Consider the following 20,606-nt stretch of genomic DNA (forward strand, 5'->3'; position numbering starts at 1 on the left):
AGGAGTTTGGATGTGAGTAAAGCAGCTTTGGAAAATATGTGGGATAAAAGTTATAAGCAGAAGTAAAATACATAGTTGCAGCAAACGGTAAGAAAATTTGGGAACTAACCCAATTCAAGTATCTAAATGTCATTAAAAAGATAAAGGACTTGCAAGAAAAAGGAAACAAGGGAGACACAGGAAATCGTGATGATCATCTGAGGTAGGACAGAGCTGATTTATCAGATCATTTGAGAACTATACAAGATTACAGAGTTGAAACAAACCTATTTGATGGCTATCCAAGAACTAAGAAACTCTTAGTGCAGAGAGTAAGAAAGCAAACAGTAGAGAGAATGACAGTCAAGATAAGGGACCCAGAAACATGGAAATTAGAATCAGAACCAAACAAAATAATTCAACTGTTGCAGGCAGGAATATTCTACAGCACTCTATAAAGGAGAGACAGCAGTAGACACCACAGTGGGATACATGAGAAATCTGCCTATGTTACAGGAAGAAGACCAAAGAAGACTGATAGGTGGGGTTCAGAAGAAAGATGTAAAAGAAGCTCTCAGAAACCAGAAAAGTGGTAAAAAGCTTAGGGCAGATGGAATACCCTTAAAGATTTGGAAAATAAAGAAAAAAAGAAACAACAGTTTGGACACAAATATTTAACCACAATATGGAATGGGGAGAAATTTCACCTTAATGGAAAACAGGAATAATGGTGCTTATTCCCAAGGAAGGGAGGCATGTAACAGACACAAAAATCATACACAGTGATATCCATTCTGAATCAAAAATACAAAGTAGTCACAATAGTATTGAGTAGAAGACTTGATAAAAATTCTGCCAGGCTTAGTGGACCTGGACGTGTTGGTTTGTCAGGGGTAGGCAAACCTTCAACAACAAAATGCCGGTGATTCAAAAAGATGCAGAAGTACATAAAAGACTACTCATGATGACAGGGTTAGATGCTGTAAAAGCATTTAACAGGGTGAGTTGTGCCTTTTTGATGGAAATGCTAAGCAATTTCCATTTCCCCAATGAGTTAGTGCAGATGCAAAACTTAAATTTAATGGACAGTTTCCAGAGCGAATAAGTATGAAACAGGAAACAAGGCAGGAATGCACCCTATCTGTACTGCTATTTGTGCTATACTTACAACAACAGGCCAGGGAAATAAGAGACTCAGAAATAAGGTGCTATGACTGGGGAGTCTTTACAGAGAATATAGCTTTATTTGCAGATGACATTACACTTTATCTCACAGACTCAGACAAAGACTTGGAGATCTTACTTACTAAACGCAGAAAATACAGTGAATTGACGATACAAAATAAGTTTAGATAAAACAAAGAAGATAGAACTGGATTATGTACCAAAATATGAGCTGGTACAGCACTTTCCATAGCTTTGGAAACATAACAAATGAGGTACTTGGGGATACAATTTGGAGTCGAAATAAATGCGGCTGTGGAATTAATGCAGAAGGAAATAACAGATAAAATAATAAGCAAACTAAGGCAATGCATTATGAAGATCGTGGACATGGATAGCAAAACTCAAATGATAAAAATGTTTGTAACTCCTCTGGTACTCTATGTAGGACAGGCATATTCTCTTACATATTTAAAGAGATATTAACAAGACTGTTGAGGAACGCAGGTGTTTCTTGTTTTCTAGGTCTGTAATGGTGGTGTACCCTAACTAACCCACGTCAGGAAGGGAACTGCAATACTAGAATATGACTAGGTCTGTGTGTATATAGTTGCAAATATGTACATTGTTTTGTTGATGAAGGTTTAACTAAATAAAATATGTTTAGCAGAGGATTATGATCAAGTCGCCAATCCTAACCTGCTTATAATATGTTCAAGCTATGGATGCCAGGAAATTTTCCTTGAAAATCTTGGTATCCATGTTGAGAATACATACTAAAGGGTTATGATCGGTGAGACAATCATAATTTTTTGTAGTCTAAGGAGGAGTCCCTTAGAATGGCAGTAGGAAAACCTGCCCTCCTCCTGGAAGTCCAGTCTGTAGTGCCTGAACAAAATGTATGCATCAAACAACATATGGACACTTTCTGGATGTCCTGGGTACTCACCTTTCTAAGGATGGTTATAGTGATGGTTGTAGCCCTTGTATAATGTGACCTTATTTGCCCCTGTGAGTTTTGCAGGAGATAAGTAATAAAACAACAGGCAATGAGCCAGACATTTGGAGGTGGACATCTTAAAGACTGGTTTCCCTTTCTTACTGGTTGCAAATGGCATTAAGAACTAATCCAAGCTTCTTATTTTTTTTGTTATATCTAGGCAGTATATCAGCTGACTGGAAACATCCAAGGAATGAAGGATTCTAGTTTAGGTTAGAAGACAGCCAACTATATAAAGTGGTTTAGAGACACTTCAATGACCATCTACGACATGAAGGAAAATAGTTAGATGACACTGTCCTTATGAAAGAACATGAATGTTTTTTGGCACATCAGTGCTTGTAGTTCTGAGATCCTGCTAGCAAAAGTACTATCTTCCAAGTCAGAGACTTTAAATGCACAGTAGTAAAAACACTATAAAGAACACTACAGAAAACAACCATCTAGCATTTTGCGTCATATGGCGAAAATATACATGCATGTGTAGAATACTAAATAACATCTATAAAAATCATATAGATGCTTCTCACAGTGAGGAAAAGTACAGTTTTGTACCTACCATAAATGTAGATGTTCGAGTGTTCACCCTGCTGCAGTCATCACACTTGGGTTATCCTGTCGTTAGGCGGTCCCGCAGTCGGCCGGAATTCCAAAGTCTTGGTCCGGCGTCGGTTGCTGTTGCCTCTTCCCTGACGTCAGTGCGCCAGGGGTATATATAATGCAACCAACGCCATTTTTTTCAGTTTTTCTTGCCCCAGATGTCAGGTGCCCCCAAAAAGGTGGTCAGAAATTAGTACCAAATGGAGTAACCTCTGCACAAACACAAAATCCCTTCATCTATAAGCAAATACATCAGTAAGGTATGGAAGAGATTTAGCCAGTAGATCAGAGGGGGTGGAGGGAGGGTAACCTGGACTGCAGCAGGGTGAACACTTGAACATCTACATTTATGGTAGGTACAAAACTGTACTATGTTCATCATGTTACCCTGCTGCAGTCATCACACTTGGGTTGAATCCCAAAGCTAAGGAAGGGGGCTGGTATCATAGAGGGTTTGTGGAGGCTATAAGGCCCTGCAGAACTGCAGTGGCGAAGCCCACCCTGGTCTTAGAGTAAAGAGGTACGTGATAGTGTTTGGTGAAGGTGTGTACTGAACTCCAAGTTGCAGCTTCTAAAATCTCCTTGGTTGGAACCACCCTGAGAAAGGCGGTAGAAGTAGCAGTTGCCCTGGTAGAGTGGGACCTAATGGTAGCAGGGGCTGGTTTCCCATGATGGGTATAGCAGAAACGTATGCAATGACCTATCCATTTAGAAATGGTTTGTTTTGATACAGCCTTCCCTTGAGAAGCTGTAGCATAGGATACAAAGAGCTGGTCAGATTTTCTGAAAGCCTTAGTTTTGTCCAAGTAGTAACGAAGTTGCCTGTGAATGTCCAAGGAATGCAGGAGTCTCTCTCCTTTGTTCTGTGGATTTGGGAAGAAGGTGGGTAAGTGGATAGTTTGATTTAAAGCCACACTGGAAACCACCTTAGGCATAAAGGAAGGATTAGTTCATAGAGAAACTCTGTCTTGATGAAAAATGAGGAAAGGTTCCACTGCCATTAGTGCCTGTAGCTCTGAGACTCTTCTAGCTGAAGTTATTGCTAGCAGCAGGGCAGTCTTCCATGATAGGAACTGAAGATCTGCAGAAAAAGATGGTTCAAAGGGAGGTAGCGTTAGTTTTTCCAGAACAAAGTTGAGGTCCCATGTTGGTGTAGGAGCTCTCCTAGGTGGTCTAATGTTTTTTGCCCCTCTGAGGAACTGCCTTAGAAGAGGATGTGAAAATAAAGGTAGATCCGTGTTGTAGTGAGCTGAAATAGCTGAAGCGTGGATTTTAATGGAGGAAAAAGAAAATCCTTTGTGCAACATCTCAGCTAAATACTGTAGAATGTGAGACATGTGAGGCTGAATTGTGTCTTGGCCTTTAGCTTGGTTCCAGGCACAAAACCTTTTCCATTTGTCCGAATAAGCCTTCCTGGTGCTTGGCGTCCTGGCTTCCAGAATAACATCCAGAAATGCTTGGGAAAGAGGAGCTGGTTGGATGTTTAGTAGATTTGCCATGCAGCCAGATTTAAAGTTTTGAGCTGGCTGTGTAGAATCGGATTGTTTTGTTGTGGGAGCAAATGGGGGGTTTGAGGCAATATCCATGGTGGGCTGTGGGCCATATTTCTCAATAGCGGGTACCAGTGCTGGCGTGGCCAGTCTGGAGCTATGAGAATCAGTCGTGGCCTCTCCTTTTTGACTTTCAGAAGAACCTTTGTGAGGAGAGGCAATGGAGGGAAGGCATATACTGTCAGGTTTTTCCAACTGAAAGAGAGTGCATCCACTTTCCAAGTTTGATGGTGAAATGTCGTTGTACAAAATTTTGGTAGCTGATAGTTTTGAGGACTGGCAAACAGGTCTATGTCTGGAAGGCCCCATTTTTGAGTTATCATTGCAAATATTTGTGGATCTAGTTTCCACTCGTGGGGATCCTTGATGTGTCTGCTGAGGTCGTCTGCCAACATGTTCTTTTGTCCTGGCAGGAATTGAGCTTGTAACTGAACTTGGTAAGCCAGAGCTGTGTTCCATAAGATCATTGCTTGCCTGCATAGAGGGTAGGAATGTGTACCCCCTTGCTTGCTTATGTACCACATTACTGTGGTGTTGTCCATCTTTATTGCAAGTTGTCCTGGATGTAATAGATCCTTGAAGGCTGTCAGAGCTTTCTGTACAGCTAGCATCTCTTTTTAATTTATGTGCAGATTTCTTTGATCGGCAGTCCATAGGCCTTGAACGCATTGCCCTGCCATGTGTGCCCCCCAGGCGTAATCTGAAGCATCTGTTGTGATAGTTTGCCTGGTTGGGGGCAAGGTGAAAGGCTGACCCTTGTTGAGGCAACATGCCTGTGACCACCATAGAAATTCCTGTTGAAGGCAGGGAATGAGAGATATCATTGTGTCCAAGCTGTGGCTGTGTTGAGACCATACGCTTTTTAGGTACCACTGTAATTTCCTCATATGCAGCTTTGCAAATGGTATTATTAGTATGCAAGATGCCATGAAGCCCAAGGCCTGCAGAATTTTTCTTGCAGTTAATTGGGTCTTGGTTGCCATTGTCTTGAAATATTGAGTCAGTTGTAGTTGCTTGTCTGGCGTAAGATAAACCTTCGGGGCCGTTGTATTCAAGCTGGCACCCAGGAATGTCATTGTTTGTGAGGGTACTAGTTTTTACTTCTTTTCGTTTACTGTGTACCCTAAGCAATTTAGTAGATGCTTTACAAAGGCCAGATGATGTAAGAGAATGTCTTTGCTTTCTGCTTGGATGAGGCAGTCGTCCAGGTATGGATATATTTGAATTCCTCTTTGTCTGCAGTATGCAATTACTGGTGCTAGGCATTTTGTGAAGGCTCTGGGCGCAGTAGATAAGCCAAAGGGCAGTGCAGAGAATTGGTAATGGGTTGAACCTGCAATGAAATGGAGGTATCTTCTGCAACTTTGTCTGATAGGGACATGCAGGTATGCCTCCTTGAGGTCCAACGTTACTAGCCATGCTTCCTTGCCCAACATGGGAAGTAGCTGCTGTAGTGTTAGCATCTTGAATTTGGGTACTTGTAAGTAAGTGTTTAGAATTGAAAGGTCCAGAATTGGTCTTCAGGCATTGTCATTTCTGGGAACTAGAAAGAGTCTTGAGTAAATTCCTTGGCCTTGCTCTCGAGTAGGTACCAGGTGAATGGCTCTCATGTCCATGAGAGTTGTAATTTGCTTTAATTTGCTGTAATTTGTCTTTGTGTCTCTGCTCATTGATTTTGTGGCAGGTTTGGCATTCCTCTTTTCATTGGCAAGGTGTGAAAGTGGAATCTGTATCCTCATAAAATTGTCTAGGACCCATTTGTCCTTTGTGACAATGTGTCAGTTGTCTGCAAAAAGTGCTAGTTTCCCCCCCAAGGGGGCTGCCAAGAGAGTATTGCTTGGCCAGATGAGGTGCAAGTCATTGAGTTTGCCTTCTGGTGGATTGAGACCTGTCTTCTCCTCCCTTCTGTGTTGTAGTGCCCCATTGGCGAGGTTTATATTGGGCTTGTGGTTGTCCTCTGCCCCTTGGGCGTCTGTATTTACCCCTCTGTGGTCTGTCAGTAGCTGGAAAGGACCAATTTTTTGTTGGCCAGTTTCTGCTGAAGCGAGGGGGTTGTACCTGTAGGAAATCTTTGACTGTCTGCATAGATTTTGCCTTATCCTCCATTTTCTTTAAAACTTCTTCTGCTTTAACTCCAAAAGGAACATCCTGCTGTAAGGGAGCATCTAGTAGTTTTGCTTTAACATGATCAGGCAGAGTTTGTTCCTTTAACCAAGCATGCCTACATATAACAGACCCAGTGACAGCTGCTCTGCAGGAGGCCTCCAGAGAATCAAACCCACATTGTAAGGTATGTTTGCCCACCTGCTCAGTGGTGTGCAAAAGATCCTGTACTTCTTTCAATTCAGATTGTTGAGGGAAAGTGGTTATTCTTTGTTTTAACTGAGAGATTAGGAATTGCTGATACTTAAGCATGTGAAATTGGCAACTGAGTGCCCACATAGCTAGTGTGGAAGAGGTGCAAACCTTTTTTCCCCCACCTGTCTAGTGCTCTGGAATCCCTCTCAGAAGGAACTGGGTTTTTAGCCATAGAAGCCTTAGCCCCCTTGGGACCCTGGGAGATAGTCTCTGGATCAGCTACAGGGCTTTTGTAAAGAAATTTGTGGGAATCAGGCACTCTATAGTATCTGTCAGGCTTAGCCGGGGCAGGAGGAAGAGAGTCTGGGTTCAAACTGGATTATAAGTAAACATCATCCACAATGTCCAAAACTGGTGGGATGGCAAGTGGTCTGTGTTGGGGGAGTAAAAGAAACTATCTGAGCCTTTTCTTCGAGTCAGAGTAGTCCTGACCTTCCCAGTGAAAATGTTCCCTCATAGTGTGTAAAGTTTCCCCAAAGGAGTAGTCTTCAGGAGGAAAAGCTGAGGGAATAGAGTCCTCAGCATCAGAATCTTCATAAGGAGAGAAGGAGTAATCTTGGTCCTCAGAGGAGTCTGAAGAAATGGACACTTGTTCAGAGGATGCATAATCTTCCTCTTGTCTAGGCCTTTTGTAAGGAGGGGGCTGGGAACCCCTGATTAAAGAAATCAAATCTTCAGCCATTTTGAGCATCTGTTTCTTAGGCATGGGGCCTTGAACAGGAGACTCAAGTGCAGTCCTTTTTGATTTAGTAGGAGTCTCTGTCTTAGAAAACGTTTTAATGGTGAGGGTCGTCGGACTGAAAATGCCTTCAGAAACCGATTGTGTTTCTGAAGCACCGACGTCCTTTGTAGCAAAGTCATCGGAAGGCCCTGAACTAAATGGCTGCGTCGGCCTGGTGCATTCCGCCAAAAATTCCGTAGCGGTCTTGGGTTCCAGATCTGCGGTAGTCGGGGGCTGCGTCGGAGCCTCAATGAGTACCGGAGAACAGGAGACCGGCTCAGCCGAGGCCTCGGAATCTGGCTTAGGCCTGGGCTGTCTGTCCTTATCCTTGCGTTTTTTGTGCACGCCGGTAGTCGGTTGCTCCGACGGCATGGTGTAGTTAAATTTCCTACCGAAGTAGTGTCGTGCGAAATCAAGGCGTCTTTTAATAGTACGCCTATTAAACCTAGCACAAAACCGACAAGTAGTGACGTCGTGGTCTGGGCCTAGGCAAGGTATGCAATAAGAATGAAAATCCTTATGAGGTATTTGCTTCCCACAAGAAATACAATTGTCAACTTTTTCTGACATTGGTCTGAGGCAAGAAAAGTTTCCCCAACGGGGTACTTAGCTTTATAGAAGACTTCAGTCTGAAATTCGAATTCAAAAATGTCAGGAATCAGCTGACCGGCACTTGCGAACTGCTTCTGCTTCGGGCACCGCGCGGCAAGAAAGACTTAAGAAAATGGCATCGGTTGCATTATATATACCCCTGGCGCACTGATGTCAGGGAAGAGGCGACAGCAACTGATGCCGGACCAAGACTTTGGAATTCTGGCCGACTGCGGGACCGCCTGATGACAGGATAACCCAAGTGTGATGACTGCAGCAGGGTAACATGATGAACATCTACTATTTAATGAAATAAAGCAATACCAGGAGGTCATATCTCATACAGGCTAAGTGCAACAATAAAGTGGCAGGTACAACTTAAAATATATAGAAAATAAAAATTAATGTTTATAACCTCTTGCACTAAGGAAGGGTTTCAAAGATATCCGCTTGTAGCCTCATAATCCACCTCGTTTCTCTTTGTTCAGTGTAATTTTTATAGTCACCTAACCTGACATCTCTATATATCAGTTCTATGACTATAAACTTGAATTTATGTGTCGTACCTTTAATCATCACATGTTTGGTCAAAGCATTGTTATCATCTTCCCTATTAATGGCATATATGTATTCTCTTGTACGTCCTCTAAGAGTCCTATTAGTCATGGCAACATAGAACGATGTGCATGTCATGCATACTGCCAGATAAACCAAATTACGTGTTTTACAGTCAGCATATATCTGAAATTCATAGTGTCGTACTTTATCTGGGTGTGTAAAAACATTACCATTCAACATATAACTGCATTGACTGCAGTTCCTAGATGCATAAATCCCTTTCCTGTCTGATACATGTTGTTCCTCTTTCCTCTCATAGCATAACAGGCATTTCAAAGACTTTGTGTTCTTGTAGATGAATCTTGGGGTATTTCCTACTAATTGATGTACTCTATCATCTACAGTCAAAATATTCCAATTTTTTATGAAGATCTCTCTAATTTTCCTGTTGTTGTTGGTAAAAGACACTATTGGTCTATTCAAAACTGTTTTATTCTCCATTCTTGCAGTATCAGGATTGCTATTCATATATAGGTAGGGTTTCCCTTATGAATTCCTCTCTCCTAGACTTTCTTGAAAGGTACGTGCCATCTCATTAGATTTGTACCCTCTCTCTTGAAACTCATTGTGTAGAGTCTCAGCTATTTCTAAAAACTTGGCATCTTAACCAGTAAGTCTAGAAGTCCTTAGCACCTTGCCTTTAACTATGTTTTTGTATACAGGTGTAGGGTGCATACTTGTTCGGTGCAATATGGAATTCCTCCTACATTCTTTTCTAAAAAGCTGGGTGTGTATACTGTTCTCTTCTTTTATTACCAGAACATCTAGAAACTCTATCTCATTGCTTGACCATTTACCTTCAAAAGTTAGGAAACTAGTTGTAGTATTAATGTATTCAATGAACTCTTTAAGTGTGGATTCTTCACCATTCCATAACAAAAGAAAATATCATCAACAAAACGTTTATATAGTAAAATATTATCATGATAGATGCTAAGTATGATATATGTAGACTCCCAATATGCCATCACCAAATTGGCATAGGAGTTTGTACAGGGTGTGCCCATCGCGACTCCTTTCTGTTGTAAGAAATATGAACAGTCATATACAAATACATTATTCTTCAACATGATATCCATTAGCATGGCACATCTTATTACTGTTTCTCTAGGCATACCCTTTTCTATCATTTGTAATCTCATGTATTCTACACCTATGTCATTAGGAATGGAGGTAAATAATGAATTAACATCCAACGTTACCGTCCATTTAATCTCATCATTTTTAGGAGATGTCGCGTACACAGTAAGGCTTTCTAGAAAACATTGTGTATCCCTTACTATTGATGTTTGTTCAACAATTTTCCTCAATTGTTTTTCTAAATATACTGAAATGGTCTCAGTTAGCCATCCCTTACTGGACACTATGGGTCTCATAGGTGGATTTCTGACATCTTTGTGTACCTTGGGAAGTCCTCTAAAAGTTGGTACAGTTGGTTTCTCAATCAAGAAATATTTGTATAAATCAAAATCAGTTGCATTACATAAGAACATATCATACAGCTCATCATGTACATTGTTAATGACTTTGTTTAGCTGTGTAAAATTCATTTTCAAATAAGTCTCACTGTCTTCTAAGAGATTAATCATTTTAGTATTAAACATTATGGCATCTAAAACCACTACTGCCCCACCTTTGTTAGCTCCCCTAATCACAATTTCTTTATTCGACTGTAGCTCTTTGAGTGCAAGCTGCTCCTGATTATTTAAATTGTAAAAGTCATGTTTAACATTCTTTACACTATACAATTTCATTAAATCCCTTTTTACTGCTTTCTCAAAGGATTCAATTAAAAGATGTGTTTGGGGAACAAACGTAGATGTTTTTTTAAAAACATTATTAACACTAGTATAATCAGTATTACCAAACATCAGTTTTAGATTCAGATTCCTAGTAAACATCTTTAAATTTAACAAGTGATCTGTGTAATCTACATCTTTAGCTGGAATAAAAGATAAACCTTTATTTAAAAGTTTTTTTTCACATTGTGTTAAAACATGGTTTGAAATATTAATCACTAGGTTTGACTCACATGTCTCAAAGTCTTCTTCTGAAATTCTAGCTTCTCATCTGGTAATTTCCGTTTCTTGAGTCCTTGCAAGGGGGACCATGGTATTTTCTGCTGTACTCTGATCTTCTTCTTCTTCTTCTTTCGGCTGCTCCCATTAGGGGTCACCACAGCAGATCAACTGTTTCCATTTCTTCCTGTCCTCTGCATCTTGCTCTGTCACACCAACCACCTGCATGTCCTCTCTCACCACATTCATAAACCTTATCTTAGGCCTTCCTCTTTTCCTCTTTAGCATCTTTTTCCCAATATACTCTGCATCCCTCCTCAGCACATGTCCAAACCAATGTAATCTTGCCTCTCTGGGTTTGTCTCCAAACCTTCCAACCTGGGCTGACCCTCTAATATACTTAATCCTAATCCTGTCCATCCTCGTCACACCCAGTGCAAATCTTAACATCTTCAACTCTGCCACATCAAGTTCTGACTCCTGCCTTTTTGTCAGTGCCACTGTCTCCAACCCATATAACATAGCTGGTCTCACTACTCTCTTGTAGACCTTCCCTTTCATTCTTACTGATACTCATCTGTCACAAATCACTCCTGACACTCTTCTCTACCCACTCCATCCTGCCTGAACTCTCTTGTTCACCTCTCTTCCGCACTCACCATTACTCTGAACTGTTGATCCCAAGTACTTAAATTCATCCAAATTTGTCACCTCTACTCCCTGCATCCTCACCATTCCTCTATCCTCCCTCTCATTCACACACATATATTCTGTCTTTGTCCTGCTAACCTTCATTCCTCTTCTCTCTAGAGCATATCTCCACCTCTCCAGGGTCTCCTCCACCTGTTCCCTACTCTCACTACAGATCACAATGTCATCTGCAAACATCATAGTCCACGGGGACTCCTGTCTGATCTCGTCTGTCAACCTGTCCATCACCATTGCAAATAACAAAGGGCTCAGAGCTGATCCTTGATGTAATCACACCTCCATCTTAAACGCATCTGTCACTCCCACCGCAGACCTCACCGCTGTCACACTATCCACGTACATATCCTGTACCACTCTTACATACTTCTCTGACACTCCCGACTTCTTCATACAATACCACAACTCCTCTCTAGGCACCCTGTCATATGCTTTCTCTAAATCCACAAAGACTCAATGCAACTCCTTATGAACTTCTCTGTACTTCTCCATCAACACTCTCAGAGCAAACATTGCATCTGTAGTGCTCTTCCCTGGCATGAAACCATACAACTTATCACTAATCATCACCTCCCTTCTTAACCTAGCTTCCACTACTCTGCTGTACTCTGATGGGTAAAGGAAAAGGACAAAACCCATTAGCAGAAATATGTGCTATCGAAGTACTAGCGTGATCGTTTCTATCTACTTCACTGTTGGTGTTTTCTTTTCTACTAAACGCTTCGGTTGTACGAGTCTCTTTTTCCATGTCTCTCTGGCTCGTAGAATTTGTTCCTATAGCATTTCCTAGTCTACTGTCACTATTAGGTAGCATTAACTCGATGTTGGTAGCGTTTTCATTCCCTAATGTTCCCATATTAGTAGTTGTCACTAACAGCGTAGCATTGTCTTTGTGAGTGTCATTCAAGAAACGAGCATCCACTGAAAAGCTGTTTTCTCTCTGCTTCAATGGTTCCTCTCTGTGATAACCAGCAGGATGTTGCTGAGAGCATTGCTGAACTACTCCTCTGTTGCTTTGTTGTTCACGTGGCCACGTGAAGACGTTACCTCTCTGAAAATCCTGGAAGTCTCTCTCTAACTTCTTTTTCTTTATTTGCATCAATTTATTATCTAAAAGCATCATGGTATTTGTAGTTGTGCTTAAAAAATCTTTCATTTCTGTAGTTGACATAATCTCTCTCAGTTCATCACATAGCTTAGTGGATTCAAGTATCAAGTAATTTTCTACTATGTGGTACTGGTCTGTCAGCAACCTCATATACCCCACACTAGTATCGATATTAAGTTGCTGCCACTTACTCAACAAAGCAGGGTATATATTTCCATAATAAGGCATTTTAAGTACACGCAAGCCTCGTGGACAACTTTAAAATTAATACATGCTTCCATATGTTTACGTTGCCATTGGTATGTTTTAATTTTTCAAGATTCTGTTCAAGTTTCCTAATTAGCTGTAGGAAATTAATATCCCTGTTCACATCAATATTCACCCTCTCATTGTCTAATTTTCTAAGATAGTGATTTTTTTAAGATAGTAATTTTATTTGTTAAATAAATGAGCCCATAGGTGATTGGTGCACAGTTGATTGAAGGTGCTATTTAAATGTAAGAATCAGTTGGTGTACTAACAGTCTGATGAAGCATTCTACTGTAATGTGAAAGCACTTGCTGAGCACTAGGAACGTTCTGTTACTTACATATATATGTTTTTTCTACAATAAACAGTCAACGAATAACGGTCAGCTTCTTATTGTTGTGGTGTGCCTCAGAGAGTTTTTCTGTAGATGTGGTTTTGCTGCTTTATTTGAGGCACTCTACCCTTGGGATTGATTTTGCTACACTTTACAATCTCCTATATGCTGATATGATTCTTGTGCTGCTTATTGCCCCAGGTGCCTTGAACCCTGAATTTCCTTGAATGGCTCATCAGGTTGAGTGCTCAGAGTTTGGCACTCTACTTGAAAGGTACCCTGATTCTTCTGAATCTGTTCAGATTACCACATGAGCTCCTGACTTAGACAAGGCAACAGAGGAATCATCTTCTCTGAGGAATGACTGTGCTCCAGCCAAATAATTCTGAGGTACCACTGTAGATTTCTCATGTGGAGTGTTTTCACGGGGACCATGAGAAATGTTGATGCCATGTACTCAATAACTTGCGAGTAGCACCTCATGGATACTGTGCTCTTTTGTAGTCTCTTCAGAAAATACTGGGCCAAAAAAATCATTCTGTCCTGGAGTAAGGCCCTCTGATTGTAGAATTCTGAAAAACCACCAACAACAACACTTGGGTTCAGACTGTGTTTGGGGAGGCTGAGGGAAAGACTGTGGCTTTGGAAACAACTCACAGTAAAACTGAGTGTCCTCTCTAACACTTTCTGTGATTTAGCCTGCATGAGACAATAATCCAGGTAAGAGTAAATGCAGATGCCCTTGGTCTAGCAAGAGGTAATCAGTGGAGCCAGAACCTTGCTAAAGACCCTTAAAGCAGTAGTTATTCTAAAAGGTAAAGAGGTAAACTGGTAATGATAGCACCACCCCCTCTCCTGCTTCAATCCTGAAAATGCATCTGTGCTCTCTGTAAAAAGGGATAATGACACTTAAGCCCCAGGGTGACCACCTGAGGGAGGAGGAGGGGCAGTAGTGTATGCAGGGTAAATATTTTAAATTATATTACTTTCAAGTGCTTGTTTCATCTTGAAAAGTCTGAAATAACCTTCCAAGGGCAATATTTACTGACAAATAGATACAGTCCTAAATATATGTCTGTGCCCTCTTCTCTTTTTGGTATTCTTTCTATAAGATCTTGTTGAAGTTTCCGCTGTGAGAATACCTACAGAACCCACTTCTCCTAAGTTGTTTGTTCCCATTGTTTTACACATAAGGCAGACTAGAATCCAAATTTTTAAGCTGTACTGGCTGGGGGGGGGGGGTTAAAGGTCTGTGGTGGGGACTTGAAGAAGGGTATATGGATAAGCATGATATACCCATGACTATTACCCGTGTGAGGGGCACTCTGGCCTCCATTTTTGATCTCCTTGCCATTTTTTCTTGCATCCACTTTTCTTATTCTTTCCTGCTAACCTTTACCATGGCAATGGTAATAGGGACAAATCTTAGAAGGGTAATTTCTATCCTATCTTTGAGTTAGGGGAAGAAACAGTTGCCTAACAGACTGCATTGTCTTCCCATTTTTCTCCAGATTTTTTAAACACTTCTGAGCAAGGGAACCAAACAGCAAAGCCTCATCTAAGGGGGCATTAAAGAGTTGTGCACTATGACATCCTCTAATAAGGGATGTATCCTCAGCCAGGCATGTCTGTCCTAATTACTGAATGCATGGCAACAGCCCGATTGTTTACCTACCTTAGTATTGTGATTTAATTCCAAAATATTTGCCTTCAGAATAGCATCAGAGGCTTTCACTGCTTTCTCCTGGTTTTGGTAAAGGAAATGAGCATCTCAGTGTTGCTGCAATACAGACTTTCTTCCCAAAGTGGCCGATCAGTGCACCTTCTTAGTTACCAAGAAGTGTATTAGGGGTTAGAAACCAGCTCAGATCCTTTCCCAGCATTCAGGGATATCACATCTGGATTTATAACGGGATTCTTAAGATACTTACAGAAATTCTGGATCCTTTAGCATCAGTCTGTTTCAAGCATGAAGTTCAGAGTTAATCTCCAGCAGTGCTGCCAGAAAAACATCCTGTTAAGCCTGTTGAATTGGAAGAGTCAGCAGCAGTTTACAGTTAACCAACGCCAGAAAGTCAATGTATCTTTTCTAGACATCTGATACCCCATTAGCATTCAATTTAAAATGATCACTCTAGACAAGGTATCAGCAAATTTGACATCATCAGTCTCAGTAACAGCAATATGCAAGATATTCCTTCTTCAAATCTGAGGACTTCCATTACTCTGAGGCAGAGAGTTCTCTTTTCCAGTTCTGAAGTGGGATGCATGATACTGAAGGCTGGTCCAGTCTAAGCTGCTGCAGGCTTTGAATAAAGACCAAGAAATCTTCTGCCTTGAGAGGGAGATGGAGTGGGGGGCATGAAGATTCACTGTTGCCTGTGAAGCAAGTAGCAGCAAGGAGCCTGATGAAGCAGACATGTGGGGCCTTAATGTCTGTGCCCTCAATTTGAAAATATGGCTGATTCAGAGGCCTGGATATCTAGGCGGGGCTCCAGGACTTCCACTTTATATTATGAACATTTGTGTAAAAGGACTATGGAGCATTGTCTTCACCCTGGGTTAACACAAAGCTGAATTCAGACTGTGAAATTTGAGGTGAGGCACCCAGACTGACCATTGGTGCAGATTCTTCAGCTTGGGAGGACATGCTGAGTTCCGATAGCCATGAAGCAGCCTTAATAGGGGTGTCTCCAGAGGCCTCAGGCATTTCAGATGTCAAAGCCTACCTTTTAACACTTCTGTATTGCCATTCTCCCCTTCCACCACAACCGTCCCATACACATACATACATACATACATACATACATACTGTACATACACACAAACACAAACACACACCAGTACATGTCCCCTGCCAACCCTTCTCCCTTCCAAGCCCTTTCTTAATCCTCTGGCTATACCTCCAGTCTTTATACTCATACATCTCTGGATTTCTGCTATTGCTCCTACTGGACTATCCCTGACCTCTCAGGGAGCCGATGTTACAGTGCTCTCTGAGAAGTGAGGGATCTCACAGAGAGAATAAAGCCATTGTGTACACACTGACCGATCAACTGTCCCTAGCCCTATCACCACTACTAGCATGTTGACATCTGCTGTTCAGATAAGCAGGCAATAAGGTGTGGCTTACTGATACTCCTTCCCCCAGGTCCTTGGAGCAGACCTCCCACGTGCCCAGCCTGGCAATCTGTCTCACAATGCGTTCAGGACTCTGACAAACTTCAGTGAAAACTCTGCCCAGCATGCTCCCTTCCCCCCAGGATAGACTTGCCCATCCACCCATCACTGTCAACTGCTTAAGCCACTAATCAAACTTTTGGCACTTGGTCAATACAGAGCGCTTTTTTCCTAGACAGTAATATCTTTATTAAATCACAACTGAAACATGGGTATACATACATAAATAGAAAAAAAAAAAGAAAACCACAGTAATATTTCTTATTGTTTTCATGCAGTATACAATTATCTTTTCCTTTTAACAATAATTCACTCCTGCATTACATAACTTGTTCAATTCTTGCCTTCCCTTAAATGTCACACTACCTCCCAAACACTATTCTGTATACAATGTTCCCACAAATTCCATTTATATGAAATTTGCTCCTTCCCTTATTTAAAGATCCCACCCTCAATTATTTTATCTTTTTTAAAATATTCATTACTTCAGTTATGGTTAGTTTAGCTTTTGATTTCCATTTTCTAGTAATTGCTTTATGGTAGCCAATAGCATTAAACTCAGTAAGGCTTTACTATATAAAGACAATATGGATCCTGTGCTCCAACTTAAAAGAATCATTTCCTTAGTTACAGCCATTTGCTCCCCCAACATATCAGGAAAAGTAGTCTGTGGTGATTTTTGTTTTAATCTGCCAAGACATTACACTCCCAGAAAGCACAATCCCTGCTGTATCTCTTTCCCATCATACTTCCAGCATGTGTTGCCTACCTGAAGAAAAATTCTCTGAAGTCTACTTGAGGTACAAAATTACTTATGCAAACCCTTCCAAGGAAAAATCCAAAACGTTTTGGACTTCGTTGCAAAATACATATGCACGCCCATTGTTCCTTTGTAAAAGGCTTTCCAGTCTCTTCTCAATTATTTCTAACCTCCTCTGGTTGATTCTTATAGTTATCACTTAGTATTTGATATGTCTCTCTAATCATACATTTTTAACTGCAGCTACTGTTCTAGACTCAACTAATAACTCTACCAGAGCTGATCTTTAACTTAGCACTCCTTTATCCCTTTCTCTTTGCCTATACTCTTATCATCCTTGGTACTTGGTACTCTGTAGTCCAGACTTCTGCTTGGCCTCTTTCCACTCTGTTACCTTTCTCTCTCAAGTTACTTGCTCCCAATACCTTGGATTCTTTGCCAGTTTTCTCCACTAAATTCCAGCCCACTCATGCCTGTTTTCTATACCCTGCTTGCAGTCATCCCTGCTGGCTTATGTCTTAGAATACTTTCTGCTTCTTTATGAATATAATACTCAGTATGGTTATTATTCTACTTAAGGGCCTGCATCCAAAATTTTTCTCTCATTTCTTGAACCCCCACCCCCCACCCCCGTTTCATCAGCATCCCTTTCCACTTTGATTTATAACCATAGACAGGGCTTTATCCATCTATATGGATATAATTGGATTAAAATGTATCTGTCCAAATGCCAACACCCACAGTCTATCTGCATTATTAATACTGGATTAATTTCTTGTGATTTCTAAGTTATTCTTATCTGTTTGTATGTCAAGAATATGTATTACTTTTATCAAATGTTTTCATTCCATGTACTTCTCTGACTGTTTGGTTAAATTTTGTAGCATGATGGCCGCGATGGTGCAGTGGTTAGCATTGTCGCCTCACAGCAAGAGGTTCTCCCATTCGATTCTCGGCTGGAGCACCTTCTGTGTGGAGTCTGCACATCCTCCCTGCGGTTGAGTGACGTTTAAAGACATGTTGGTAGGTGCATGCGTGAATGGGTGTGCCTTATTTGAAGGTTGGGTGTCGGGCTGGCAACTTGGCACCGTAGAAAATCCACTGCCAATCAATAGCGGACCGGAGTTCCACTGTGGTGACCCCTAACCGGGAAAAGCTGAAAGACATTAGTTTAATTTTAGCTCAATAATTACTATGTGCACTCTATGGCTAATACAAATGTTGGCTTGCCACAAGGCCCGGGTCATTGCTGAAAAGGGTCTCACTATCCAACTTACTTGGTTATCAAACTGCAATTAATCAATAAATAAATTAAACAAATCACTGATGCAGGCTCGCATATACATGTTATTATGCACGTAGATACAGTCACTATACAACTGATAAATTATACAGCTTATTGATGGGTAGGAGTATTTCATTTCTTGAAGAAATCACATCAGTGAGTATTACTTTTGATTTAAACACAGCATACATGTACAGTTGGATTAACTGTGGAACTAGTATATGTAAGTAAGGTCATGTGGAAGTAGATGCCTCCCAAAAGTAAATGCTGCTGTTGTATTGTTTGTTAATACATTTGAAACAAATTTTGCACAGCTTGAGTTGGATGATAAGAAATGTACTGGTAAAGCATGAATATGCAGAGACGCACAGTACTTATGGAGGTGTTCAGCTGGAAGTGAAGAGATCTGTACTGTAGTGTGAAAGATGCATGTAAGTCTAGTAGCACAGCTTGGACAGGGCAGAGGAATCAGATGCTCCTCGGGCAAAGTGTTAAGTTGGTGTGATCATCCAATTCCAATTGCTCTTCATTGCATACTGGCATTTATAAATAACTAAATGCTGGCATTGCATTTGCAGTGAAAAGTGAAATGATGCAGCTCACCTTGTGGTATAAACAAATGTAGCAAGTAGCTTACTACAGTTTAAAAGATAAAAAAAAGCTAGAAGAGCATATTTTGCTTTTGAATGGGCATTATATCAGGGGACGGCACTGAGTACAAAAATAGCTAGCTATGGTTCTGATTTGGGCTATTTATTTTTGTTTTTAAAGTTTATGTAAATGATTGACTAGCAATGTGTGTATTATTTAGAAGTGTTCGAAAGTAGTGTTTGTGACAGGTCATGCAGTCAAAGGTTGGTGAATGAGTTTTTTTTTCATTGAGTTGTATGTTAATAAATTATATAGATGATAATACATACTATACTTGTACATAAACATACACACTATGCAGGCAAATGTCTTCTTCTTACTAGACTTTCTGGAGAATTAGCAGGAACAATAAACAAGAAATACTGTGTGAGAGATGGCCAGGCAGGGAAAGTTGGTTGCAGCAATACATACAAAAGGTGTATAAACAGTAATTATTTACCTGAGTGCTTGTACTTAGTATGGACTTCCAGGGAGGCTTGAGTGGAGAACAGTTCACTGCATTTTCCACACTCTAACAGCTTCAAATCTTAGGATAAAATACAGTTGGTCACTAAGCAGAGTAAGCCTACCAAAAGGCAATCTGATGTTTTACAGCATTTTTTTCACAATAAGTTCTAGCATTACATTATGTCAAGTGTGTGACAATAACTGCCTTGCTAATAGGCTGCATAAGAAGGAAGCACTGTGACCTGCTTAACTAAACAAAACATATTCATATTACCTAAAAGTTATTTGATTTTATGTATTCAGATCTATCTAAATTTGGCAAACTGTTTACAGATAATTTTCTACTGCATACAACAACATGCAGACATCTCTAAGCCTGCCCTGTGCAAATATAGCCAGTTATGTATCCATAATTCCATCCTTAAATTCAAAAAATGTACACATTTTTCCCTCAGCTTCAATCTCACTGTACTGTCCCCTATTTGGGTAAATGTCATCTGTCCATAGGGCAGAATTCATTATTACATAGCAATTTCCATGTTTAAGTAACATCATAATAAACATTTCTAATTCGCATTTTTTATAAACAACTTGATTGGGAAGGCCCCCAGAAAAATAGGCTGATGAAGGCTTATAAGCATTCACAATTAACTGTTAACACACACAAACATGCACACAAACACACACACACACACACACACACACACACACACACACACACACACACACACACACACACAAAAACCATGCTGATGTTACTTGATACAACTTACATGCTGTACAGTGCAAATTCCATCAATATTAGCGACCATTGTGGACATCAATTACCCTCAACTATGCTTCAAAAGTATAGAGCCCACAATTAATAAAGCTTTATTCCAACCTAAGACTGCACACAAAATATTCAGTTTACTTTCCTTAGAATCCATCAACATCCTTCCTCCAAGATTAGAATATGGTCTATGAATCATATCATCTCTCTCCTCCCGCAATACTACCTAACTACAGATAACTGAAAATAAAATATACCCAAGTTTTATTAACCTGGCCAGCACCACTGAGTATCACTGCCTCACTCTGAAAAAAGGCTTTCCATTGCTGCTAAGGCAAGTTTCCTTTGCAATGGACTTAAATTTAACCTCCTTCACAACTGGTATTGCCTCCACTCCTCAGCAAGCTTATCATTAAAAATCAAACCTATCCACTGAAGAACAGTAAGACTGCATTTACTTCCTTAAGCCATCTTACACACTATATGCATGAGAAACAGCCTTCGCTATAATAG

At 40.6% G+C, this 20,606-nt stretch overlaps 1 protein-coding gene across 1 annotated transcript in view; it reads right to left on the bottom strand.

Annotated features, from left to right (window-relative positions):
• The window catches only part of ZBTB40 (zinc finger and BTB domain containing 40), a 919,023-nt gene that overhangs the window by 57,387 nt on the left and 841,030 nt on the right, over positions 1-20,606 (bottom strand). The window contains exon 18 of the mRNA XM_044060434.1: positions 19,314-19,400. Coding sequence (XP_043916369.1) covers positions 19,314-19,400 — 87 coding nt within the window. The remainder of the gene's footprint in view (positions 1-19,313; positions 19,401-20,606) is intronic.

The sequence above is a fragment of the Protopterus annectens genome, chromosome 2.part0 (assembly GCF_019279795.1).
Source record: "Protopterus annectens isolate FY-2018-M chromosome 2.part0, PAN1.0, whole genome shotgun sequence".
NCBI lineage: Eukaryota > Metazoa > Chordata > Ceratodontiformes > Protopteridae > Protopterus > Protopterus annectens.